The 27,177-nt window shown below is 46.9% G+C and overlaps 2 protein-coding genes and 1 long non-coding RNA gene across 10 annotated transcripts in view; 2 read left to right on the top strand and 1 right to left on the bottom strand.

Moving 5' to 3' along the window:
* Positions 1–5,390, top strand: part of DPF2 (double PHD fingers 2) — a 45,713-nt gene extending 40,323 nt beyond the window's left edge. For all 6 annotated transcript variants that reach the window (XM_073351847.1, XM_073351849.1, XM_073351848.1 and 3 more), the window contains one exon: positions 1,625–5,390. In XM_073351847.1, the coding sequence (XP_073207948.1) occupies positions 1,625–1,701 (77 nt within the window). In that variant the 3' untranslated portion in view covers positions 1,702–5,390. The remainder of the gene's footprint in view (positions 1–1,624) is intronic.
* Positions 5,391–6,568: 1,178 nt separating this feature from the next.
* The window catches only part of LOC140914324 (uncharacterized), a 72,058-nt gene continuing 51,449 nt past the window's right edge, over positions 6,569–27,177 (top strand). The window contains exon 1 of the long non-coding RNA XR_012159827.1: positions 6,569–7,921. This is a non-coding gene — a long non-coding RNA (uncharacterized lncRNA). The remainder of the gene's footprint in view (positions 7,922–27,177) is intronic.
* The window catches only part of CHRM1 (cholinergic receptor muscarinic 1), a 54,360-nt gene continuing 41,193 nt past the window's right edge, over positions 14,011–27,177 (bottom strand). The window contains exons 1-4 of one of the 3 annotated variants that reach the window (XM_073351843.1): positions 22,155–22,233; positions 20,246–20,355; positions 17,660–19,398; positions 14,011–16,000 (exon numbers count right to left, since the gene is read on the bottom strand). In XM_073351843.1, coding sequence (XP_073207944.1) covers positions 17,686–19,317 — 1,632 coding nt within the window. In that variant the 5' untranslated portion in view covers positions 19,318–19,398; positions 20,246–20,355; positions 22,155–22,233 and the 3' untranslated portion in view covers positions 14,011–16,000; positions 17,660–17,685. Of the gene's footprint in view, positions 16,001–17,659; positions 19,399–20,245; positions 20,356–22,154; positions 22,234–27,177 lie in introns of those variants that run through there. The other 2 variants (XM_073351845.1, XM_073351846.1) reach the window with 2 other exon arrangements.

The raw sequence follows: 27,177 nt of genomic DNA, 5'->3' as shown, positions 1-27,177 counted from the left end.
GTGGTAGGAATGTCATTAGGCATCCTGAGGAAGGAAGTATGGGGACAGCATCCTGCCAAGTGTGGAAACATTTCTGCATTGGTAGCAAAATCAAGAGTACAGTGGCAGAGTCCAGATTTTCCACCAGCCCCACCTTTCCTTGCACAGTGCACTGATTCATGGTTTCAAAGCAAACTGGTTACAGTTGAGCAGCCAGAAGCAATCTCCGGTCTAGATTCACCCATGTTAATTTTAAATTGCCTTTTAATTCTCTCACTTAATGTTATCTAGATGGAGGAATATCTGAAGACCTTGGGGGCTTTGTTTCCTAGCATACTGGGAGCACATAGTCCTGGATTAACACCTGCTAGGATATGTTTAGGGCCCTACCAAATTCACGACTATGAAAAATGCATCACATACTGTGAAATCTGGTCTTTTGTGTGCTTTCCCCCTATACAATACTTATTTTACGAGGGAGACCAGCATTTCTCAAATTGGGGGTCCTGACCCAAGAGGGAGTTGCAGGAGGGTCACAAGGTTATTTTAGGGGGGTCGTGGTATTGCCACCCTCATTTCTGTGCTGCCTTCAGAGCTGGGTGGCCAGAGAGTGGCGGCTGTTAGTCGGGAGCCCAGCTCTGAAGGCAGTGCCCTGCCAGCAGTAGCACAGAAGTAAGAGTGGCAACACCATACCATGCCACCCTCATTTCTGCATTGCCTTGAGAGCTGGACAGCCGGAGAGTGGTGGCTGCTGACTAAGGGCCTAGTTCTGCAGGCAGCAGCGCAAAAGTACGGTGGCAATACCATACCATACATCCCTACTTCTGCGCTGTTGCTGGTGGTGGCTCTGCCTACAGAGTTATGCTCTCAGCCAGCAGCCACCACTCTCCAGCTGCCCAGTTCTCAAGGCAGCACCGCCAGCAGCAGAACAGAAGTAAGGGTAGCAATATCATAACCCCTCCCACCCCCCACCCATCCCCAGTAGTCCCTAGGATGCCCCAACCAAGATCTGGGCCTTGTTACTGTATGGGCACTATTGGTAATATTATGGTAGCACCTTGGGGGCTCAGCCAAGATTGTTGTTAGTACGGTGGTAGAGGTTGAGGGCTCGAGAGATTGGGACCTGTTATCACATATGCATTATTATTAGTAGTTTGTTAATATCTAGAGGCCCCAACCAAGATTCTGGAATAAACTACTGGCGTGAGGCACCGGTAGAACTGTTCCCATACTAGGGGGTTGTGCGGCTTTAGCTATAATATTTTCAAAGTGGTATAGTTTAAAGCAGTATGAACACTGTGTGGACAAACCCATAGTGAGGCAGTTCCTGACCCAAAGCACTTATGATTCTAAATAAACAATGGCTGGGAGAGGAAATAGTTGTACAGAGAGGGGAAGTGACTTGCCCAAGGTCACACAGTAGGTCAGTGGCAGAGCTGGAAATAGACCCCAGTTTGGCACCCTAGATAGCACTGCCTGTTAGAGCAATGTTAGAACAACAGATTATTGTCCTGTTAAACAACTGCTGTGTTCCACCCTGGAGCTGGCCACATTTCAGCAGCAGGCAAATTGCCCCCTCAGACATATGCAGTTCACTAAGCATTCTGGGAAAGCCTAGTTACTGAGTTTTCACCTCTTCTTGCAGGGAGCTGGAGCTGTCACTTGTGTCTGGATTTGCTGAAGGAGAAAGCGTCAATCTATCAGAACCAGAACTCCTCTTGATTCGGTTTTGGGTTGGAGGGCAAAGCGTGGCTCAGTAGAGTAACCTCCAGTCACTCATTACATACAGGGCTCTGTTACTTTTTCTGTCCCCCCCCTGCCCCCACCCCTTTTTTTTTTATGGTTTAACCTTTCCCGTGTTTTTTTGGGTTCCTTTTTGTTGAATTTCTCTCCTTCCCAAAGCAGATTGGACTCTGCCTGTTACCAGAAGATCCATCCTGGCCTGGGGTTAGAAGTGGATCCACTTCCCCCACCATATCAGGTGAAGTCTTGTACGCAAGGCTGTCCCTTGGTGGTGGTTGCGTTTCTGCCTCTAAGCACTGCTTCAAACATACATAGCATGAACCAATGCTTGACCCTCACTGAAGGCAAAACCAATCCTAGCACGCAGATGAGACACAACAAACAGGAATCTCCTCTCTGTGTAGGAGGGAGAATCGCCTTATTCATCCTGGTGAAAGGTGTCTCTTGGACTCTCCAGTGCAGGAACTGCAGAAAGAAGCGCCATAGGAGAAAAGGGGTCTTACATCCTCATTTAAATGACTCCTATTCCTGAGTCTGCTTTGCCATTCAGCACTACCGAGTTAGCAGCCCTCTCCAGGGCTCCCGTCATCCACGCTCTTATGTTACAAGTCTGTCTGAGCAAAATCAGCCTGTCAGGTAAAGGGAAATGGCTCCAGACATTCTTCGTGTCCCAAATCCTCCTTCTCCTCCTCCGCTTACTCTAATTAGTGGGTTAAAGTCCACACACTTCTCCTAGTATAGACAGGAAGCAGTGGTTGTCCCTGGTTGATAGTAGAGTATCGATCACTGATCGCCCCCTCCTTCCACGAGTTGAAAGTGGTTTGACTGGTATAGGTGACTGGACCACACTGTTTTCAACACCGCCTGCTAGAGAATTGATTCCAGCACTGGTAGAAAGGGATCCAATGTGTGGGTGAGGGTGTGGTATCTCTTGTTTGTCAGATAATATCAACCATGGATCAATATCCCAGTGTAGAGAAGGCCTTTGATTTCCACCTGAGTCAAACCAGTTTAAATATGAAGTGACTCCATTGTCTCTTGGTTTATGCTGGTCTGACTGAGAACAGAGTCAAACCCATAGACCCTACAGTACCTCAGCTTGATGGTGTTTTTACACCTGTCCTGTAAAACTACACTCAGCATCCCATAGTTCCAGGTTCTAATGGTCACACAGGGTTTAAACTTTCACCAGGTTATTTTGGAAAAGGTCTGCTTCAGCCTCCTTTACAGACTCCATCCTTGAGAGGAGAAAGGGATGGTCCTTAGGATTCTTCACTGCTGCCTTAACATAGTCCAAATGCGTAAGTTGGCCCTTCCCATGTACATCCCCTGCACTCAAGCATTTTAATGGAGTTTTGCCTATTGTGTTTTTAACCTACAAAGCCTGCCGTCCTGGCTTTTGGTGATGATTTAGCTTTTCAAATCATTAGGATAATGAAACTACAGTTGGAGCTTTTGTCCCGGACTCTTGAGTCCCATACTGAAGCTGTATGGTCGCCATCCCTGCAAGAGGCTTGAGTCCTCCCGTGTTGTAGCAATGACAGCACCATGCCTCCTGATAGGAGGAGGATGGTTTGGGACTGTGGGTTCAGAACAAGCAGAGACCACTGGTGTTTCCATGGAACAAAGTGCAGATGGACTAGTCTTTTGATTTGCAGATCCCTTTGTCGCTCCAGTTAATGTGCCTATGCAAGGGAGCTGCATGCCCAAGACTTGGGAGTGCCTGTTCCAGCCGGTCAATGGGTATGAATGCATGCCAGCAGGGACTCATCGCCCCATGCCATGGTGTGTTGTTAAAGGCTGAGCTGGCTCATTTCAGGACCTTGCTCTGCTCGACGATGGAGGAAAAGAAGCCAGTTTCTTCTCCCAGCTTGCTGCTGGGCTCTCCCTCTCTTGGAAAATAAGGATCCCTCTCCCTCCCTCCTTGCTATTTTTGTTTCCGCTCTGCAGGAATCTCATTGTATCATGTGACTCGGAACCCACTGGTGACCTTTTGAAGCCCTCCAGGCATCGCTGTTTTCAGTAGCAGGGGTCAAGGTGCATGGGATGATTTTTGTTGTACAGCCCTAGTATAGGATGAAGCATCTTTGGAAGGGTGACACAAAAGGGTTCTGTTGAATAATGTGCCTGTTTTTTCTAAATCGACTTCAAACCTACCTCCAAAATCCCTTTTTATGTTCTTCCTTGCTCACTAGAAATGCATTTTAAAAAAAAAACACTTCACCTGTACAAAAGGGGCTGGATGGCTCAGGGGATGGTGAATGGGAGGACTTTTGTTCACCACTAGGTCACTGGTTCAAATCTAGCCCAAGCTGGTAGCAATCAGAAGCCATTACCAGCCACTGGTGATTTGGTGGCCTGTATGAAATGAGTTTTGTGGGTCTCAATCCAGTGTAACACACACATGCCAGAATCAAGGAGGCCATGGAGACTGGACATTGTGGCACAATGAGGATGTTTGCCATGCTGTCCCTTACGTGGCTAAAAGTAGATGGTCAGTCCAGACCCGTTCTGAGCACTACTTCAGATGGAAATATTAAATAAAAGACCCCACTCTCTCCACTCTCTCACTTGCACAACAGTGACATGTCTGCATTTGTTTGAAATCCTGTATCCACTCAGCAGTGGCTGTGGTTGGAAGCCACCTGAAAAGGGAAGCATAGCTTCGCCACTTCATTACCTTATCCACTCTTATGAACGACTGAAGCTGAAGTGGGTGGGGATTCAATGCAGGCAGAGGCAGAAATCCTTTTTGCCTCTGATTTCATCCAGAGCCTCCTAATAAATGGGGCTCAGTCACTGAGCAAATCTTCCTTGCTTGGCTAACTGGGGAGCTGTTGCCCAAACTGAAATTGGCCATCCCCAGCAGCTCTCGCCAGCACTGCAGGGTCCTGAGTGTCTTGTCTTGGACAGACCACAATCCCCTGCAAAGTATCACATGTGTGTCTTATCCTGCCCACCCCAAAAAAACACCAAAATGGCTTGTTAAACTCCTCTCTCTTGTCACTTTGGGGTGGGTTACTTTTCTTAAATTTGTGTGTAGCTCTCCTTGCAATGGGAATTCAGCGCTCAGGTCAGATGTGTTCCAGATACATTGGTTTCCCATAAGGAGGCTCTTTAGGTTTGGGATGGGGAATATTATATAGCTCATTTCTGTGCTTTCACCTTGTAATGTTTTTCAGGGTGTGTGATGTGGGGGGGGGGGGAGGTGTCAGCTTGATTTCCCCTATTCTTTATGATGCTGCTTCCCCTGCCCCCTCTTGGAGGAGAAATGTCAAACAGTTCTGAGTAGGGAAAGCCACCTGCTGCTGAGTTAGTTTTCTTCTTTGACTGACTTTCACAGCTTTTCCCTCTGAGTTAGCAAGCTGCCTCCCTCACTCCCACATACATGCACGCACATTCACACATGCATTAACAGCCAATTATGTATTGAGAATAGTGGACTTGTGTTTTTCCATTTCAGTAACCTAATTAAATCGCAAAGTCTCAGAAGCATATTTTGGGTTTGGGTTTTTTTAATTTACAGAGTAAAAAACAAATGAATTTTTTGCTGCTGTTAAGATTCCTTTTTTCCCCCTTTCCTCCCCACTTTAATTGGAGCCAAGGTGTGTAATTTTTTTAAGGTACTGTATTAAAAAAACATTAGTAAATAAACATTTTTACACGGATCTCTCATTTTAAGCTGCCTTATTTGTTACTGATACAGATGCTGTGAGATTAGATGCTGGGGGTGCTTCTGAGTTTACTGTGCAGTTCTCCAGGGAAAGCTGTTCAGGTAAAAGTGTTGTGTATTCCATCTTTCTGTTTTCCACATCCCTTTGTTAGGTCCTGATTCAGCAAGGTTCTTAAACTGGTCTAACGTCTAGGCAGGAGAATGGTCAAAGGAGATCACTTTAATAGATTTTAAGGCCAGAAGGTCCTATTACATCATCTACTTTAACCTGCATAGCACAAGCTAGAGAACTTCACTCAGTGACTCTTGTGGTGATTCCAGTGACTTGTGCTTGGCTAAAACATCTTCCAGAAAGGCCTCCAGTCTTGGTTTAAAGATGTCGAGACGGAGAATCCACAACTTCCTTTGCGAGTTTGTTCCAGTGGATAATCATCCTTAATAGTGCTTTATTTCTAAGTTCAATTTAACATAAGGACAAAAGGGAGCATTGTGATTATCTAGTCTGACCTCCTGTATAACACAGGCCAAAGGACTGCCCTGCATTAACTCCTCCCTTAACTAGAACCTGGCTTTAACTTCTAATGTTTAATGTTGTGCCTTGCTCTGCTAGTTTAAAGAGCCATTTAGTACCTGGTATTTTCTCCACATGAAAATACTTAGACACCATAATCAAGTCACCTCTGTCTCCTTTTTTTAGAAGCTAACCAGAATGAGCACTTTAACTCTCCCAGCATAAGACATTTTTTCCATCCCTCGAATTGTTTTGGGGCTCTTCTCTGCAACCTCTCCAATTTGCCATCATGCTTAGATATCTACCTTGCTGAATCTGGGCCATCCAGAGTATTAGAAAAAGCTTTCTTCCCCTTTAAAAGTAATGAATGCTCTAGATTGGAGTCTGAAGCTATTATTTGTATTGCAGTATCACACAGAAGCCCTAGTTATAGACCAGGGGCAGCTTGTGCTAGGTGCAGGGCAGGTGCAAGGAGGTTTCACGCCCTAGGCAAAAATTCCACCTTGTGCCACCCCCTCTCCCCCACACCCGAGGCGCCTCCCCTGCGGCAGCTCCCCGCCACCCCCTCCCTCCCTGCCTCCCTCCCCTCGACCCAGGCAGTTCCCCGCCCCAGTTCACCTTTGCTCCACCTCCTCCCTGAGCACACCGCCGCTTCTCCCGCCTCCCAGGCTTGCGGCGCCAATCAGCTGTTTGGCACGCAACCCTGGGAGGGAGAGAAGCAGAACGGGGCGGTGCTCAGGGGAGGCGGCAGTGCAGAGGTGAGCTGGGGCGGGGAGCCGTTCCCCTGTGTGTGCCCCCCCACCATTACTTGCTGCAGGCGGCCCTCCCCGCGCCTTCCTGCCCCAACTTACCTCCGCTCCACCGCCGCCCCTGACCACTTGGTGCCCTAGGTGACTACCTAGTTAGCCTAGTGGTTGCACCGGCCCTGGCTAGGTGCTATACAAGTGCAGAACAAAGAGATGGTATCTGCCCCCAAAGAGTTTGCATTCTAAATAAGCAAAGGAAGGATGATCGTTTCCTATTTTACGCATTGGAAACTCAAGCCCAGAGAGAAGTATTTTCCCAGGGTGTCACAAGGAGTCAGTGGCAGAACTAGGACTTGAATCCAAATGTTCTGAGTGCCAGGCCAGTATCTCAATTCAACTCCAGTGCTGGAGCAGAATTGATGCAGAAGGGAGAGGCATGTACAGGCTGTGCAAGCTTTCTACTTTCAGCTATCCAGTGCTATTTTATAATTCATTGGTCCCACATGAGATATGGGGACATCAACGCATCCATCAAACACACCCTGAAGACACTGATAGCACTAAATCGGATGCATCATTGGGATGAATCGTCATTAGGCTGCCAGATCCTTAAACATGTGCCTATTGTACTTCATGAAGCTCTGGTTACAGCACAATATCATATGGACACAAAGGGACAGTGAAAGACTTTAAGGTGGCTCCAAACCACTAGGTACAATATGCTGCAATTCTGCCTGTGTTGTGCCTCAGATACCCAGGAAGGTGTTATCAGGGGAAAGAAGTTTTTATCATAGGGTGCTTGTGCAACCTTATTGATGGAAATCCTTTGGGTGTTTACTGCAGAGATAGCGCACGTGCACCCCATACCCCTTGCCTAACCACTAGACCCCACTCCTCTCCCAGAGCTAAACGTAGAACCTCAGAGTCCTGGCTCCCAGCCCTCCTGCTCTAACCACTAGACCCCATTCCCAGAACCAGGAATAGAACCCAGGTGTCCTGTCTCCCCAAGTGTGTGTTACGGCTCTAAGAACATTGAACTTCCTAGCACTGACTGTTCTCCATCCTGCTCTCATTGGTAAACATTCAAATTCCTAGAACTGTTAGAGGATGCTTGTCTATGTATATAATTCTTTTTTCTATTTGTTAAAAATAGGATCATGTCACTGTTGGGGAAGGGTGTATGTTAATACAGGATGACTTCCCTGCAATGCTAGCTGTCTCCAAAGATTTGCATCCTTGTATCTTAATGGCAAAAAACAGCAGCTGCAGGTAAGACAGGGTCAAGTATTCAGTCTAAGGGGGATAGAAGAAGCTGCGACTTCAGTGTGGCTCAGTGCAGGGTGGGGGAAGTGGATTTTATTAACTCATTCTCCCCCTTCACCTCCTTTGTTCTTTCCTTCTGCTGTAATGCTTTTAGGACCAGATTCAGTTGAAACCAAATCATGCACTGCATAGTCCCAACACCTTCCACTAAAAATATTTTGTCTGGCCATTGTGGTCTGTATGGCAGCATGGCCCAGTGGCACTGTACTGGGACTCAGGATACATGAGTTCTGTACTCGGCTCTGCTGCATGTGGCCTTGAGCAACTCCCTTCCCCTCTGTGCTCCTGTTTCCCTTCCCACCCTTTGACTATATCAGTGGTCTCCAACCTTTTTACATAAACAGATCACTTTTAGAATTTAAGTGCACCCCAGGATCTACCCTGCTTCGCTCACTCCATGCACCCCCTCCTTCGCTCGCTCCCCACCACCCTTGCTTACTCTCACCAGGCTGGGACAGAGGGTTGGGGTTTGGGAGAGGGCTCTGGGCTGGGGCCAAGAGGTTTAGAGTGTGGGACGGAACTCTGGGCTGAGCCTGGGGCAGGAGGGGGTGCAAGCTCTGGGGGGGAGTTTGGGTGCAGGAGGGGGCTCTGGGTTGGGGCAGAGTGTTGGGGTGCAGGAGGGGGTGTGGGCTCTGGGAGGGAATTTAGATGCAGGAGGGGGATCCGGCTAGGGCAGAGTGTTGGGGTGCAGGAGGGGGCATGGGGTGCTGGCTCTGGGAGAGGGGTCAGGGCTGGGGCTGGGCAATGGGGGGCAGGAGCAGGATTGGGGGGGCAGGAGGTGGTCTGGGGTGCTAGCTACAGGAGCGGTCTCCTGCCAGGCAATGCTTACCTTGGGCGGGGCTAATGCAGGATCACTGCCTCCCCTGGACCCACGCCGCTCCCAGAAGGGGCCAACATGCCCCTGCGGGCACGTGGCTCTGTGCGCTGCCCCTCTCTGCCGGCACTGCTCCCGCAGCTCCCATTGGCCACAGTTCCCCATTCCCGACCAATGGGAGCTGCGGGCGTGGTGCTTGCAGGCAGGAGCAGCATGCAGAGACCCCTGCTGTCCCCCTCCCCTAGAACTGCGAGGGCATGCTGCCTGCTTCTGGGAGTGGTGTAGGGCTGAAGCATACAGGGGGCCTGCCTTAGCGGCAGCCCTGCTGCAGCCAAAGATTGCAATCGACTGGGAGAGTCTCCAGGATCGACCATTCGATCGCGATTGATCGGTTGGTGCTCACTTCCCTATATAGACTGTAAACTCTTGTGGGTAGGGACTGTCTCTTCCTTTGTCTATACAGTGCCTAACACAATGGGTGCTGATCTAGTTTGGGGACCTGTAGGCTCTACTCTAGTAGTGTTAACCTTCTATCACCTAGAGGACCCAACTTAGCTTGGGGGTACCATTGAGCAGGGTGCCATAGACAACATGGTGAGAGACAATCCCTGCCTTAAAGATTTTACAATCCAGGGCCTGATCCAGGCAAGACTGTTGCAGATGCTTAACTTTACGCACAGTCAGCATTCCAAATCCGTGGGATTTATTTGCAGTGTGTAAAGTTAATGTGCATACATCTTTGCAAGGTTGGGGCCTAAATAGAAAAGATAGATACGAAGTGGGAGAAGGTGGGAAATAATCCTCTCATTTTACACGTGCAGAGAGATTAGTCACACATGGAGTCTGTAGCAGAGCTAGGAATTAAACCCAGGTTTCTTGTGATGAGAGCTAGTTGGATATTTTGCATTAAAACAGCTTTTTGCCAGAAAATGCTAAACAGCCAAAACAGAAGCTTTTGCGGGAATGTATCTGCTTCAATTAAACTTTCATTGAAAGAGGTTTCTCCAGTCCAGGGTGGAAATGTGAGACAGAGCTCAGAATAATCGATAGCCCTGTCTAAGTGAGGCAGAGCAGGGACCTGAAACTGGGTCCCCCATCCCTGCTCACTACTGGGCTGTTGACTGTTCTGGAATGGGGGATCTGTGCTCTTGCTCTCTTGGGCTGGTTTTTACAAACATGCCTTGGTTTTGTCCCAGTACGGAATGGAAAACGTTTTTTAAATGTTCATGAACCAGGAAAACCGTTTCCTTCCTCACTTTATTTCAGACCTAATGTAGTGCCACAAGCCCGTTCTTTTATGACAGGGAAACATGCTGCCTCTTTTTTTTTAACGATGTTTTCCCTATAATAACATTATACACAACTGGCTGGAGTCAGATGATCAGATCCTTATCCTACGTATGCAGGTGTAAATCTGGAGCGAGGTTTCATTTAACACAAGGGAGTTAGCCTACTTTTACCCAGTTCCAAGTGAGATCAGAATATAGCCCTGATGATTTTAAATAACAATTCACTACTTTAAATTAGGACACAAATCAAATGATGGCAGCATGCTGTATTGGGATGAGTTCCAGTCATCTACCAGAGCTGTGGAGATGTTACAGGGAATTCCAAGAAAAGCAAGAAAAAATTATTAAAGACCTAAGATTTTCTTAGTGCCATAATAGTGTAGAGCAGGAGAGGGTTGTAGGAGAAGATCCCATGCTGAAAGAATCATGGGATTTTTATTGTCCTTGGTACATAAGCTATTGCAAATATTATTGCACATAAAATCATTATAGAGATTCAGAAACTTCTCTGCCAAGCTTTTTTTTTATTACTTCAGAGGAGCCTATTCCATCAGTTTAGTATCTGATTCCATTCTGTCTCAGGTGAGATTATATCCTGGTTTTGGCTCATAAGAGTTGGCAGACTGCATCACTTGACCATCCTGTTTGAGGTGGGCTCATACATGGACTCAGTTATTTTTTATTACAGTCTTGCTCTGAGACATCCAATCAAGATCTGGTCTCTATTGTGCTAAGTGCTGTACAAACATGAAATGAAATACAGTCCCGATTCTAAAGGGTTTTTTCCAGCTCTGAGTCCTTGCCGTTTTTGCCTCGGTGCTGTTTGAAATGAGATTACTGCCTGGGACTAGAATCAGTCAATATAGGTTCAATTCTGAACTCTGCCACAGACTTGAATAAGTCACTTAATCTCTCAGTGCCTCACTTCCCTCAGATGCAAAATGGAGATGATGATCCTTCCTTTGTTTGTTCAGACTGTAAACTCTTCACTGCAGGCACTGTTATTGTGTGTATTTGCAGCACCCAGCATGACTGGGGTGGGCCCCAATATCAGAGGGGGTCTGTATAGTGCCTGGCGTGATAGGGGCCCTGCTCTAGCACAATGGGACCTTGATTACAGTCAGGGCCTCTTGATGCAACCATATCTTAAAACAAAACAAAACCCACTATTATAAAGCAATTTTGTTTTCCTTTTTATTTTTTCAAACAAATAAATATGAAGAACATTGACATAAACACCAGCCTCACTGGACCCTGCATGAGGAAAGTCAGTATGTACAGTCCTGTATGATCAGGGTTTTGCTGCTTTGCCAATTCTCATGCTAAATGGAGTTTTCTTTCAGCTCACAGCCCCTGAAGTTATGATTACGTGAGACTCTGTTTACATATATTTTAAAAAAAAGTTTCTAGTGAAAAGCTTGAAAATGTGACCTCTAAAGGCTCAGAAACCAGAAGGAAAATATGAATCTTTCCCTCCTCGCTCCCCCACTAGTTTACTATTTGGCTTAAAATCATGAGTTTTTTTAATCTTGTGATTTTGGAGTCTGACTCATGATTTTTGCATGCTTGGGGATGGTAATGCTGGGTTTGTAACTCTCATAAACATGTTTTGGTCAATGATTTATTCATATTAAACATTCAAGAGTCACCAGGCTAAAGATAGGTTGGAATCATGGCACAAAGACGAAGTGAATTGGAGGACTGCCCCTGACTTCCTGCTGGGTCATCTTTTCTCTGCTGCTGGGACATCTTCTAGAAATAGCGCTTAGATTGATATATCTTTTCTCCACTGCCTGCCTGCCTGTTGCTCGCAGGAGTGTTAGTGCAAGTTCGGAATGTGGAGAGCGCTTATGAGCAAGGTACAGAATAATTCATTCTTCCTACCTGGGGAGCATCTGAGTCCTCCCCCAGGGGAGAACGGATCAGAGGATCTCTCGGGGGGGGGGGGGGGGGGGACAGGCCTGAGTAGCTCAAATATATCTATTCATGTGAGGCATAAAACTGTTGGAGCTGTGCTGCTGCTTGAAGGCTTTGTGGCAAAAGCTATGTGTGTACAGGATGGAGCAAGGAGTAATGGCCTCTGCAGCAGATGGCTAGCTCAGGACTTTGCATGGTGGCCTGGGACTTGGGAGACCCAAGTTCAATTCCCCACTTTGTTGCATGACTGGGAGCAAGTCACTCTGGCCCAGATCCTCAAAGGTATTTAGGTGCTTAGCTTGCACTGATTTCAGTGGCTAAATATCTTTGAGACTGGTCCTTAGTCTCCCACTGCCTCAATTCCCCCTTTGTAAAATGGAATAATGCTTCCCTACTGCACAGGATGAAGGGAAATATATTAAAATTAGGGCTGTTGATTAATTGCAGTTAACTCATGTGATTAACTCAAATTAATTACAATTAAAAAAATTAATCATGGTTAATTGGAGCTTAATCACATTGTTAAATGATAGAAAACCAATTGAAATTTATTAAATATTTTTGGACTTTTTTCTACATTTTCAAATATATTGATTTCAAATAGAACACAAAATACAAAGTGTACAGTGCCCACTTTATTATTTTTGATTACAAATATTTGCACTGTAAAAATGATAAACATAAGAAATAGTATTTTTCAATTCATTTCATACAAGTACTGTAGTGCAATCTCTTTATCGTGAAAGTGCAACTTACAAATGTAGATTTTATTTTTTTTGTTACATAACTGCACTCAAAAACAAAACTTTGGAGCCTACAAGTCCACTCAGTCCTACTTCTCGTTCAGCCAATTGCTAAGACAAACAAGTTTGTTTACATTTATGGGAGATGATGCTGCCCACTTCTTATTTACAATGTCACCTGAAAGTGAGAACAGCCGTTCATATGGGACTTTTGTAGCCTGCATTGTAAGGTATTTACGTGCCAGATATGCTAAACATTTGTATGCCCCTTCATGTTTTGACCACCATTCCAGAGGACATGCTTCTATTTTGATGAAGCTCGTTTAAAAAAAATACGTTAATTAAATTTGTGACACAATTCTCCCCCAAGGAGTTCAATGTTTCCGGCTCTGTTTTACCTGTATTCTGCTATATATTTCATGTTATAATAGTCTTGGGTGATGACTCAGCACATGTTCATTTTAAGAACACTTTCGCTGCAGATTTCACGAAGTGCAAAGAAAGTACCAACGTGAGATTTTTAAGATAGCGACAGCACTCAACCTAAGGTTTAAGAATCTGAAGTGCCTTCCAAAATCTGAGAGGGACGAGGCGTGGAGCATGCTTTCAGAACTCTTAAAATAACAACACTCTGCTGCGAAAACTATAGAACCCAAACCATCAAAAAAGAAAATCAACCTTCTGCTGGTGGCATCTTACTCAGATGATAAAAATGAACATGCATCAGTCCTCTCTGCTTTGGATTGTTATCTAGCAGAACCTGTCATCAGCATGGACTCGTGTCGTCTGGAATGGTGGTTGAAATGTGAAGGGACATACGAATTTTTAGTGCATCTGGCATGTAAATATCTTGTGATGCCAACTGCAACAGTGCCATGATAACACCTGTTCTGACTTTCAGGTGACATTTTGAACAAGATGCGAGCAGCATTATCTCCTGCAAACGTAAACAAGCTTGTTTGAGCGATTGGCTGAACAAGAAATAGGACTGAGTGGACTTGTAGGCTCTACAGTTTTATATTTTATTTTTGAATGCAGTTTTTTATATAATTCTACATTTGTAAGTTCAACTTTCATGATAAAGAGATTGCACTATAGTTCACTTGTATTAGGTGAACAAAATACTATTTCTTGTGTTTTTTATAGTGCAAATATTTAATAAAAATAAATATAAAGTGAGCTTTGTACACTTTGTATTCTGTGTTGTAAGTGAAATCAATATATTTGAAAATGTAGGAAACATCCAAAAATATTTAAATAAATAGTGTTCTATCATTTAACCGTATGATTAATCACGATTAATTTTTTAAATCACTTGACAACCCTAATTAAAATATTGTGAGGTGCCCAGGTATTATGATAATGGGGCCTATATAACCCCCTTAGAGAGATGCTTGAGCAGGGACTAGGGAAGAATTTCTCTACACTAATCCTCTTGAGCAGGACAGTAACAGAGTTGGTTATTAATAATATCCTGTGTCCATGTGGTTGAATGGGACACTTTAAGACCCTGATGGGAAGGATGGAGGTGCAACTGTCCTTACTGTCTTTCCCTACTCCAGATGTCATCTTTCCCCATGTCACCTTCAGTTTTCATCTTTCTCAGTGCAATGCAGTGATACTCGGCACCTCACTAGCACCAGATTACAAAGTGTTTTCTAAAACTCAACCACTGAAGCTTCACCACCCATGATTGCCCAAGGTCACAAGCTCTGAGAATGGAACTCCAGAGCCCAGACACCCCCACCTTTAGTCACTAGAATCATAGAATATTAGGGTTGGAAGAGACCTCAGGAGGTCATTTAGTCTAATCCCCTGCTCAAAGCAGGACCAACCCCAACTAAATCATCCCAGCCAGGGCTTTGTCAAGCCGGGCCTTAAAAACCTCTAAAGATGGAGATTCTACCACTTCCCTAGGTAACCCATTTCTAGTGCTTCACCACCCTCCTAGTGAAATAGTGTTTCCTAATATCCAACCTAGACCTCCCCCACTGCAACTTGAGACCATTGCTTCTTGTTCTGTCATCTGCCACCACCAAGAACAGCCAAGCTCCATCCTCTTTGGAACCCCACTTAAGGTAGTTGAAGGCTCCTATCAAATCCCCCCTCAGTCTTATCTTCTGCAGACTAAATAACCCCAGTTCCCTCAGCATCTCCTTGTAAGTCATGTGCCCTAGCCCTCTAATCATTTTCGTTGCCCTCCACTGGACTCTCTCTAATATGTCCACATCCCTTCTGTAGTGTGGGGACCCAAACTGGACACAATACTTCATGTGTGGCCTCACCAGTCCTGAATAGAGGGGAATAATCACTTCCCTCAATCTGTTGGCAGTGCTCCTACTAATACATCCTAATATGCTATTTGCCTTCTTGGCAACAAGGGCACACTGGTCATATCCAGCTTCTCATCCGCTGTAATCCCCAGATCCTTTTCTGCAGAACTAGACACCGTGCCCCTCCCAGAGCTGGAAATAGAATCCAGGAGTCCTGGCTCCCACTGCCACCCTGCTGTAACCCATTAGACCTCCCCACCCTACAGATCAGATTCCCAGTTTCTGACTCTGAGCCGGGAAACAGAAGAACTCAGGAGTCTTGTCTACCATTCTCCTCTGCCCTAATCACTAAACGCCACTGACCTCCCAGAACTGGGGCTGGAATGCAGGAGTCTTCCCCCGTCCTTGCTCTAAGCGCTAGACACCCTCTCTCCTCCCAGCCCAGTCTCTGACTCTAACCACTAGACATACTCATGAAGAGTCAGGAGTTCTGACTCCCATTTTCCTGGTCTAAGCAGTAGGATGGCTAGACTGTGCTTGTCTCTGTGGCTGAGTGGATGGAAGGTCAAGTGTCCTCTTAGTCAAAGCATCAAGACTGGAAAGAGCTGAAAATCCCAAGAGGTCATGTCACAACCATGAATTGCTGGTTTCAGTGGCCCTGTGGCTTAGATTTTAAACCAGGTTTTAAATCAGTTTCTCTCAAGCACAGAGCATTAAATGCGCCAGCTTTGTCCATTTGTTTTCCTTTTGATACATCCACATTCATCAAGGTTTTAAGGAAGGCCACTATCTGACAATGAGTTCAAGATTACAATAATAAACGGTGGCATGGTGTTCCGGAACCTGCCAGCTGTATCCTCACCCAGACCCCAAAGGCTGGGTTCATGACTGTCTCGGAGGAATTCTCCCTCTGGCATCACAGCCAGGTCCCATTCTTCTGCTGCAGTGCAGTTTGCCTGACAGTCTTCATCCCAGCCCAGGGATTTAATCTAGGGGAAAAAGGCAAGGAACCGCAAATTGAGACACTTGTAATACATTTGCTTGTTATATCTTGATAAGAGCTGCTGGCACCTTGGCTTCCAGCGGCAATACAGCCCTCCCTGAGCTGGGAATAGAATTCAAGAGTCCTGGCCCTAGTACTAACTGTTGTAACCACTAGATCCCAGCTCTGGGAAGAGTTATTATTCCAGAGCTGGGAATAAAACCCACAAGTCTTTGACTCCCAATTTCCTCCTGTTCTAACCACCAGCTCCCACTCCTAGAGCTGGCATAGAGTCCTCTTAGGAAAAGCTTTGGTCTAGTGTATTAATTATTTTCACATGATGAGTTCCCAGGGCCAAATTGCACTCAGCGGTGTCCAGGATCTGCATTGTCCCACCCACCATGCATGCTACTTCCACCAAGTCCATTCATCCTTCAGCAGGAGGCAGTGGAGTCCCCACTCTTATATTCATAGATTATGAGGCCAAAAGGGACCACTGTGATCATCTAATCTGACGGGCTGTATAATACAGGCCATAGGACATCCCTGGATAATAATGCCTCTTTGGACTAGAACAGATGTTTTAGAAAACTGTCCAGTCTTGATTTAAAAATTGCCAGCAATGGAAAACCCACCACAGCCTTTGGTAAGTTGTTCCAATGGTTAATTCCCCTCACTGTTAAAAACAGGCACTTTATTTCTTGTCTGAATTTATCTAGCTTTAGCTTGCAGTCATTGGTTCTTGTTAGACCTTGGCTAGTTTGATGAGCCCTCCATTATCAAATTTCTCTTCCCCATGTAGAGAGACAAGTTGGGGGAGGTAAAATCTTTTATTGGACCAACTTCTGGAGGTGAGAGAGACAAGCTTTCAAGCTTACACAGAGCTCTTCTTCCCCAGGCAGATACTTATAGATCCCTTAACCTTCTCTTAGATAAACTAAATAGACTGAGTTCTCTGAATCTTCCACTATGAGGCATGATTTTTACTAGGATCCTAATTGTCTGCTAGACTGAAGATCCCTCTATTATCAAATTTCTGTTTTCCATTTAGGCACTTAGACTGATGAAGTTTACTGCAAGGTGCATGCATGGTTGCAAGAGCAGAATTGTCCCCCTCCATGTTCTTTAATAGGGCTGACCTTAGCTGCAACTGATGACACAGGGGTACCCTACAGCAGTGATCCCCAAACTTTTCAGGTTCACGTCCCCCCCACCCTTACTCCTGTCCTTATCCTCCCTCCTGGGGTTGGGAGTGGGGCTGCAGCTGTGTGTGTGTGGGGGAGGGAACGCAGACCACGGTGAGGGAGCTAAGGCTGGGGCTGCAGCTGGGCACGGGGATGGGAGTGGGCCTGGGAATGGAGCCGTGTCCAGGCCAGTCAGGGGCGACTAGGGGTGGCTTGGGGCCGGGAGCCAGGGCTCCGGCTGGGGGCAGGGCCAGAGCAGAGCGAGGCTGGGTGGCGCTTCCTCCCCACCCCCTGTGGGGACTGCCCCCCCAATCATTTCTCCGTATCCCCCTGGAGAGCACACCCCACAGTTTGAGAACCTCTGCCATACAGTCTCAACAATTCATGGTCTGATTCACTCTCCACTTCCCACCTTAGAAGCTAATTCCCACCCCTCCCCCGCTGCCGCATTTGGCTCCCTCCACTGGCTGTGCCTGGCTCACCATTCTGGAATTCACCCCACGCCTGCTCAGTGTGCTGGAGCCCTGTGGAAGGCCACCACGTGCTTGGGCATCTTCTTCCACCTCCTCTTGTCCCAGCGGCACAGCAGCAGCATCTTAAATGTATTGCGAAAAGACTTATTGCACAGGGCATAGCACATGGGATTGACAGTGCTGTTGACATAGCAAAGCCAGTAGCCCAGTTTCCAGAGGCTCTTAGGAACACAGTCCTGGCAGAAGGTGGACACCAGCACCATGATGTTATAGGGTGTCCATGTGAGGATGAAGGCCAGCAGGATGGCACTCAGTGTTCGGGCTGCTTTCTTCTCTTTGATCAGGGAGAGGGTCTTCTGCTGGGAGAGCTGTTTGCTCCTCTTCCGCAGATGGCTTTTGGCAGTCAACACCCCCTTCTCCTTAATTGGTGATATCTTTTTGTTTGACGGCTTCTTGGCCATGTTGGGGGACTCAGTGGCAGCAGGAGACTGGGCTAGGATCCTGCACAAGCCATTCCCTCCTGCCCATGGCCCTCCAGCCAACTTCTCCCGGCCCCGGGTTGGCTTCTCTGTTGGCAGCGGGGGCTGCGTTACACTGCCAATCATAGGCAGCCGGATCACCACCGAGCAGACACTCTGAACCTCAAAGGGCTGCTCCTCTCCCTCAGACGATGTCAAGGAATCAGGGGAGCCGTCCTCCTCTTCCTCCTCCTCTGTATTGATCCAGCTCCCGTTGCTGCTCTGCTCCACATATAGCCTGGCCTTCCTCCAACTGGGAAAGCAGTAGGCCTTTGTGTGGGTTTTTGCCACAGCAGAAGAAACCTTGATGGGTTCCAACCGCTCTGAGTTGCTGTTGCTGCCTTCACCACCTCCTTTAGGCCTGTTGTTGGGGATTGGCCTGACAATGCTTTTGCTCTCTGAGCCTTGCAGGCAAGCCAGTTCCCTGGCCCTGTTCTCAGTCTCCCGGTAGATCCTCCAGTAGAGAATGATCATGATGGTGACCGGCAGGTAGAAGGCTGCAATGGCCGTGCCAAAAGTAATGATAGGCTGAGAGAGGAACTGGAGATGGCAGTTTCCTGAGGGCACTGTCCGCTCCCCAACAAAGTACTGCCAGAACAAGATGGCAGGTGCCCAAAGGATGAAGGAGATGGCCCAAGCTAAGCCGATCATGATGGCTGCCCTCTTTGGTGTCCTCTTGGCCCGGTAGGTCAAGGGCCGTGTGATGGAGAAGTAGCGGTCAAAGCTGATGATCAGGAGGTTCATGACTGAAGCATTGCTGGCTACATAGTCAAGGGCCAGCCAGAGGTCGCAGGCCATGTTGCCAAGGGCCCAGTGCCCCATGATGATGTAGGTGGTGTAGAGGTTCATAGACACTGCTCCAATGATGAGGTCAGCACAGGCCAGGCTGAGTAGGAAGTAGTTGTTGACTGTCTTCAATTCGCTGTTGACTTTGAAGGAGACCATCACAAGCAGGTTGCCCACCAGTGTGACCAGCGAGAGGATCCCAGTCATCAGCACAATCAACACCACCTGCCACAAAGAATGGCCCCCATACAGGATAGGCGAGGGGCCACCCTGGGAGCCATTGAGGGCTGGTGGGACATTAGAAATGTTCATGGTGCTGGGGTGGGGTCTCACCTCTCCCAGAATAGCGTATTGGGATGACATTGGGTTCCCACCGCTCCAATTTAAAGCCCCTTTGGCCAGGAGAGGAAAGATGAGCAGGGGTCTTCAGTCTGAGGACGCCTCCTGGAATGAGGAAAGAGACTTGGCTGAGCTGGGAGAAGGGTCAGATTTAGAGCTGGGTGAAATTTTTCAGACAACATTTCTTTCCTTGAAAAATGCAGATTTGGCAACACTGAGATGTTTTGCAAATTCATATTGGTTTTGATGAATTATTCATTTAATAAAACCCTCAGCCCCCACCTCCCCCAATCGTAATGTTTCATTTTGAGATTTTGTAAATGAAGCATTTCAATTTTTTGGTTTGAAACAATTTTAATTCAGAAATTTCCTTCAATTATTTAAAAAAATTCAAAAATGTTAAATGATTCAAATTGAAACAAAACATTGACCCAAAACATTTATTTTTTAAGTTTTTTGGTTTGCCAGAAATGTTGAAAAGATTTCAGTTTTAGTTCAACTTGACATGAAATTTCCCACCCAGTGCTGGGTAATGAGAGCACTGAGGTAGGAGATCTGGGTTCATTCCTGGCTTGGTTGTTCTGTGACCTTGTGCAGAAAAGCAGTTTTGTTTAATGGATAGGACACTGGGCTGGGGCTCGGGACACCTGGGTTCAATTCCCGACTCTGCCATTAATCTTGGTCTAGTCATTTCCCCTTCCTGTGCCTGTTTCAGTTCTCACCTTTATCTATTTAGAATTTTAGATAGTGAGCTCTTTGGTGCGGAGACCATCTCTTACTTTGTGTGTGTGCAGTGCTTGGCATGATGCGGGCCCTGATCTCGGTCGGGGTTAGGTAGTGCCCTACACGCTACCATAGAAATGATAAGAAGAGGAAGCCAATGGGAAGGTTGGATCTTGGGGACCCTGGAGCCCATTGCCTGGAGTGGCAAAGGAGATCACAGGATACTCACCTTGCTATCAAGATTGTTTCTTTGAAACTTCATGTCCCTTCTCCAGTCCAATGATGTTACAATGGTAGTGGGGCACTGACACATCTAAGACGTCACATTTTGGAGGCCACCTGTATCAATGAAAAGTAAATTACCTTTTCACAGCTCTCCGACACTGCTAGGTTAACCCTCAAATAGTTACATTTAGACCATGATCTTGTTTTCACTCAAGACACTATCACAATTCCTGTTTATTTCAATGATGCAGGTTTGGGTCCTTAACCCTATAGGTTAAGGACCCAAGTGTACAGCTGTTCTCTCTCTAGTAAAAGGTACAGGTTCAATTTTTGCTCCAAGTAAACGTTTACAGGGGCTTAGTGTAGTGGAGCTCCACAGAGGGTAGGGGGAGGAATCTACCCTAATCTACCAGTGCTGCAACCTCATGCAACAACCTCTGTCCTTGTTGCATCCAACCTTTGTCTTTTGTGGTCCAGTCCATGTGGTTGCAGCTCCACATCCTCTGAGCTAGGTGATCTGTTGGCTTGTTGCACACGATTCCAAGCTGCCTCCACCTAATTAGGTTATTATGAGGTACTTTTGCCTTATTGCAGTTGACAAGGATGTAGCTAGGTGCTCTCCCAGGGGCACAGAAGGAGCCCCCAGAAAGCTGGGCAGCAGTGGAATTTGAACAATAGCAAATCAAGCTCTCCTGCTACACTGGTAGGAGAAAATGCCTGTTGCCCTGATCACTAGTGTCTAGAACTGTCAAGAGCCCAGGACAAACACAGTCCAAAAGTTTTGAAAGTGACTAATGATTTTGAATGCACTGTTTTTTCAATGTGTGTAATGGGGGGGGGGGGTCTACCCTTTTATAGGCCAGGGGGATTGGGATCATCCATCTCTGTTCTAAGGCAGAGTGCCTTTAAGAACAGGTGTTTGGGTTGATCAGACCCGGCTGGAAAGGGGTCAGGTGATTATAAAAGCCAGCAAATGGCTCAGGTGTGGTGAGAGCTGGCAGAAGCAGAGAGGATCTGGCAGGAAACTGCTGGGTTAAGGTGTGGGGAAGGGAAGAGTGACAGGGAGCAGGGTTACTCAGGTAAGTGGCCGGTAGAGTAGGAACCTGTGACATGCAAAAAACCCTGGCTCAGGGGGAAAGAGGTGGTTTCTATGCTGAACTATTTATTTTGGGGTTTGCTAAAGGTCACTGCAATTAATAAATGGTGGCTTGATGAAAGGCCCTGAACAGATCCTAGGCATGGCATTAATCCTGGGCTGGGGAGACAGGCCAGCCACTTACAAGGTACAGTTTGAGATACCTTCAGAGCATCAGCTACCTGCCCTTTGAAAATCAGGCCCATTTGAGGTGTCTGAAGTTGGACAGCCTCCCTCCCCAAAAAACGGCACCTGAAATCAACTGTCACTTTTTTAAAACCATCTTGGCCAAAACACCAGAAGGAAGAGAGTAAAATGAACTGTTAATGGCTGGCCAACTAAGATTCCTGTCTGGAATAAAACAAAGATCCTTGGGAAGAATCTGCCTTAACGTGGTCCAGCTTTTGAAGGACACAAGTGAAATATACTTGCCACTGCTCCTCCTTGTTATGATATGTGCTATGGTAGCGACTGGGAGCTCCCACCAAAATCAGGGCCCAGTACAGCCACATAGCAAGAGTGCTTGCATTCTGGATAGACCAAGGGTTATTAATCCTGTTATACAGAGGGGGAAACTGAGGTAGACAGCACTGACTTGCCCTAGGTCACACAATGAGTCTGAAGCACAGCTGGCAATTGAACCCAGACCTACTGAATCACACAGTTCAGGGCATTAACACCACAAATCCCTCCACTCCGTGCCCATTGTTTCTCTAAGATCTGCCAGTGGCTCAGAGTTTACTGCATAGCAGCAACAGCAGGAGCAAAATATACTCACCAGAGCTGATCTGTGAAGTTGTTCAGCTTCTGTGTGAGTAATGCCCAGTTCAGGCTGGGGAAATGGGACCAATGCATATATGCATGTGCATATGCACACGGAGGTGGAGTTGCGCAAACAGAGGGCAATGCAAATATCATGGGGAGACACACCCCTCCATGCAACCAAACACCAGATGCCTGGAAATAACTGATGAATTCTTGGCACGTTTAGTAACCGGGATTCCTAAGAAAGAGAGAAACCTGTTTCTTGTCCTTGTTTCTGATTCTGAGTGATAGTTAACAGAAGAGACAGCTGTGGAATATGGAAGGAGGCACGACAGTGAAAAGGTTCTCAGCTTTGCAAAGGAAACCACAGCTCAGTCCTAGGAAGGAATTAAAGAGAAGCTTATGTAACCCTTGAAAAGTCTGTTTGGTCAGGGGGCAATCATAGGTTTACAAATGGCTATATATGGCATGGAACACTTGGGAAAGACAAAGAGCCACACCAATAGGGCACTGGGTTGGGACTTGGGAGCCCCAGGTTCAGTTGCCAGCTCTGCCACTGGGTTGCTGGGTGACCTTGGACAAGTCACTTCCCTACTCTGTGCTTCAGTTTCCCAATCTATAAAATGCAGATAATGATACTAACCTCCTTTGTAAAGTGCTTTGAGATCTGTGACTGGAAAGTGCTGTGGAAGAACTAGATATTTTTGTTAACATGTTTTGTGCCCCAGGGCTGGCTGAAAAATACTAATTTTTCACCAGAAATTTTTTTAAAAAAATCACTTTTCCCCTTCAAAAGTTAGAGGAAAGTTATTTTTTTCTTTTCCCAATTAAATATTGGAAACCAAATGTTTTTGGTCTTCCTTACAAAATTTTCATTTGTAGAAAACTAATATTTTAATGAAAACTTTTCTGTTTTCATTTTGTTTTGTTGTTGGGGGCGGGAGACAGGATAATTTTGAGCAAACCAAAAATGAGCAAATGTTTTTTATTCGAAAAGTAATTTTTGGCTGGGGGAAAAAAGATTGCTGACTCCCTCTATTGCACACACTTCCAGGAATAGAAAGAGAAACAGACCTCCCAATAAAAAAAAAAAAAACAAATTTTTCTATTTTGTTTGCAGTGTTGTAGCCATATTGGTCTCAGGATATGAAAGACAAGGTGGGCAATGAGTGAGATAATATCTTTTATTGAATCAACATCTGTTGGTGAAAGAGACAAGCTCTTGAGCTTTCACGTGAAGAAGAGCTCGGGGAAGCTTGTTTCTTTCACCAACAAAAGTTGGTCCAGTAATAGATGTTACTTCACCCACCTTGTGTCTCCAACATTTTTCTATCCTTATTTAGTATGTCTAAGTTTAATAATAATGAATCTAGCTAAATTCTCATTGTTATCTAATCTAGTTTTATTTGTTTTATCTAATTTTATAATCCTCAATTTCAAAAAACCCCTAATTGTATTTTAACCTAATCTTATTTTTGAGAATTGGACGGCATCCCTCTCCACATAATGTTTTCTGTATCACAGCCGCTTCTACTCGCCCCATCTGATCAGGATCCTGTTGTGCTAATTGCTGCACAGGCACACAGTGAGAGACGGTCCCTGCACCAACGGGCTCATAATTAAACAGATAAAGCTTGGGAGGGAAAACAGAGGTACAGGGAGGGGAAGGGACTAGCTGGGGGTCATACAGCTGGTGAGTGAAAGAGCTGGGCATAGAACCCAGGTCTACTGAAATCTAGCTGTAGCTGCTAGGTCAGGCTGCCTCTCATGTCTGGGCCATTGCTAAGTATTCTAGTGAACTACCTTATGTGTGCCGTATAAATGGATGGAATCAGAGCAGTGTAACTGTGCAGGTGTGTGTAATGTTATCTGTACTGTCATAGCACCCAGGAGCCCTGGTCGTGGACCAGGATCCCATTGCTTTAGGTCAGGGGTGGGCAAACTTTTTGGCCCAAGGCCCACATCTGGGTGGGGAAACTGCAGGCGAGGCCATGAATGTAGGGCTGGGGCAGGAGGTTGGGGTGCGGGAGGGAGTGCGGGGTGTGGAATGGGGTGCGTTGTGCAGGAAGGGGCTCAGGGCAAGGGGTTGGGGTGCAGGAGGGGTGCAGCAGGGGGCTTAGGGAAGGGGGTTGGAGTGCAGGAGGGGTGCAGAGTGTGGGAGGAGGCTCCGGGCAGGGGGTTGGGGTGCAGGAGGGGTTCAGGGTGTGGGCTCTGGCCCGGTGCCTTTGCCTTGAGTGGCTCTAGGGTGGCAGTGGCATACAGCGGGACTAAGACAGGCTCCCTGCCTGCTCTGGCCCCACGCTGCTCCCAGAAGCAGCTGGCGCTATGCCTGCGGGTACTCCCTCAAACTCCCATTGGCCGCGGTTCCCCATTCCCGGCCAATGGGAGCTGCGGGGGGTGGTGCCTGCAGGCGAGGGAGCGTGCAGAGCCTCTTCCCCTCCCTCCGTCAGGGTCTGCAGGGACATGGTGCTGGCTGCTTCCAGGAGCAGCACAGGGCCAGGGCATGCAGGGAGCCTGCCTTAGCCCCGCAGTGCTATGGGGGTGGCAATGCTGCGGGCCAGATCCAAAGTCCTGACAAGCCAGATCCGTCCTGTGGGCCGAACATGCAGACCAAAGAGATGAAAGCTCCCTGCCTCAAAGAGCTTCCAGTCCAAGTAAATCTACTATGATGATTAGCATCGTCTTACACCCTATACTGCTGCTGGTTTATGGAGTGTCTTAGCTCAAGGGCTCTAGTTTTGGAAAAGATGTAGAAGTCCATGCTGCTTTTCAAACCAAGTTTAAACAGGCAACCTGTTTACTCCAGGCTGTTTCTTGAATCTTGGAGGCTGCTCTGGTGAAGGTTTTCAGCATCTCCAGCTCCCCCAGTGGCAGCAGGCAGTACTACACCCTGCAGCACATCAACCACATGACTCAAGTTTCTTGAGTGTTGTCCACTTCCAAGATTTCTTTATCAAGAGGCAGGATTTTGGCTGGGGCTGGAGCCAGTCATGCCATGAAGTGAGAAGCACCAGCTTTCTAGTGAATTTGAGCCCCCTAATTGTCTATGTGCCCCATTTGTCTGCCTCCTGGGGCAGACCAACCAAATAGAGCTGCTGCTGCAGGCAGAATTCTCTTCCCCTCTCCCTCTGCCTCCCCCTCCCCAAGACCCCCCAGCAATCCAAAGCCATACGCACAGGACAGGAGGAGGGAGCTAAAGAGCCCAGCAGCTCAGGACAGCTCTGCCTCCCCCTGCTCCTGTAAGTAATCCAGACAGGATGGTGATTCTGCTCCTTGCCCCTCCCCTCTCGGCCTGCAGCACCCAGCCTGGGAAGGGTCATAGGGGCTTAAAGAGCCCCTGGAGCTGCCCCCAGCTGGGATGGGGTAGGGAGGACCCCACTCAGCCCCCCCAGCTAGGAGAGGGGGGGTGAAGAGCCTCAGGAGGAACAGAGGTGAGGCTGGGAGGTGAACTGAGTGGGGCTGAACTGAGAGAGGGGCTGGGGAGCTCAATGGATGGGTTGTGGGGAGCAAAATTAATTGCTGGACAAGGGATGGGGGAAGGGAGCTCCTGCAGCAGGGGCCAAAGTGACCTTACCCAATAAATTCTGGGGAGTTGGCAGCACTAATTGTCATTAGGGTTGCCAAGCCTCCAGGATTGGCCTGGAGTCTCCCAGACTCAGCATGGCTCTTCTGCTGACTATTGAAAGCAAACCAGGAGATTTTAATAGGATATTTTAAGAAAATGACATTACGTCATGTTGGGGGGGAAAAGTCTCACTGAATAGCTTGTCAGAATTGGCAACTCTTATGGTCAGGTCTCCTCCCTCCCCCCAGCCAGCATAGGCAGGGGAGTTCAAACATCAAAAGACAGACCAAAACCTACAATAGAGTCTTTAAAAAAAAAATATCTCATTTTCTAGGCTGATCTTGATTTTTCTGGGTTTGAATAATTATTTTTGATCTCTTGAGGTTGGTGATACTGCTAGTAGCAAGGCGGTTGGTGCGGCTGAGCCCCAGTAAATCTTAAGGGCCAGCCAGCTCTAGGTGATATTCACTCCTGCGTGGAGCACAAAGCCTTTGCACCATTTAAGGTCAGAGAGTCTTTGTTGGGTCTTTGTACAGGGGTGAGCTTCACACATTAATACACTACATACATCTTCTGTGAACCAAGTGGGGATAAAACAAGTTTTTAGACCCTCAGCTGTTTCAATCAGCATCGCACTATGGAAGCCAATGTAGTGATTTGCACCAGCTGAGGATTTACACTAGCTGGGGATCTGGCCCATTTTGTACACAGGGGTGGGTAAAAGTTAAAGTGTGTGTTTTCCCCTGAGGAGTAGACAGCTGTCTAGTGCTGTCTCTGTCAGCTCCTCCAATCAGTCCTACCAATCTAGACTGCAGTTTCAAGACGCTGGGCGGGGGCGGGGGGGAAGACAAAGCCCCCAGATGACAGATCAATCATTCATTTCCTAACCTTGTGGAGGTTTTTGTATTATTAGATGAGGTTTTAGCTAAATGAAATCTGGACTGGTGACTGGGAATCCATAGCTGTCTCATGCTATTTCAGTCTCTGCTTCATGCACAGCCTGGCTCCAGGAGAGGATGGGGGTAGCGGTAACACAATAATCAGAGTGTTTTTCTGGGCCAGGCCTCAGTGTAGAAGTCACTGGATGGAATTCTTAGGGCAGTGTTATACTAGATGATCACACTGGTCCCTTCTGACCTAAACTCATTGGTCATCCTCATCTCAGAAATGATACAGCAGAAATGGTCTCCTTTGGCCTTAAGATTTCTGTCTCTCTGGCCACCCAAAAGATATAGTGGAAATAATGGGAGGGCTTCAGGGATGAGTAACAAGAAGAGACTTGGAGAAATTGGTTTCAGTGTGGGAGGGGAGAAACCTATTTTCTCTTACCGTTCCCCTCCTCCTCTCTTTCCAGTGGAGAATTATTTTTAAAGTGAGTGGTTGGCTCCGCTGCCCCCCACCATTGAAACAAAACAAAAATTAGAAACATTTGCTTTTTGCAATGTTTTCAGTCTAAATAAAAAGGAAAAAT

The sequence above is a fragment of the Lepidochelys kempii genome, chromosome 7 (genome assembly GCF_965140265.1).
Source record: "Lepidochelys kempii isolate rLepKem1 chromosome 7, rLepKem1.hap2, whole genome shotgun sequence".
Taxonomy (NCBI): Eukaryota; Metazoa; Chordata; order Testudines; family Cheloniidae; genus Lepidochelys; species Lepidochelys kempii.
Note: the sequence above shows the minus strand (reverse complement) of the source record. Positions and strands in the feature narration are given on the sequence as shown.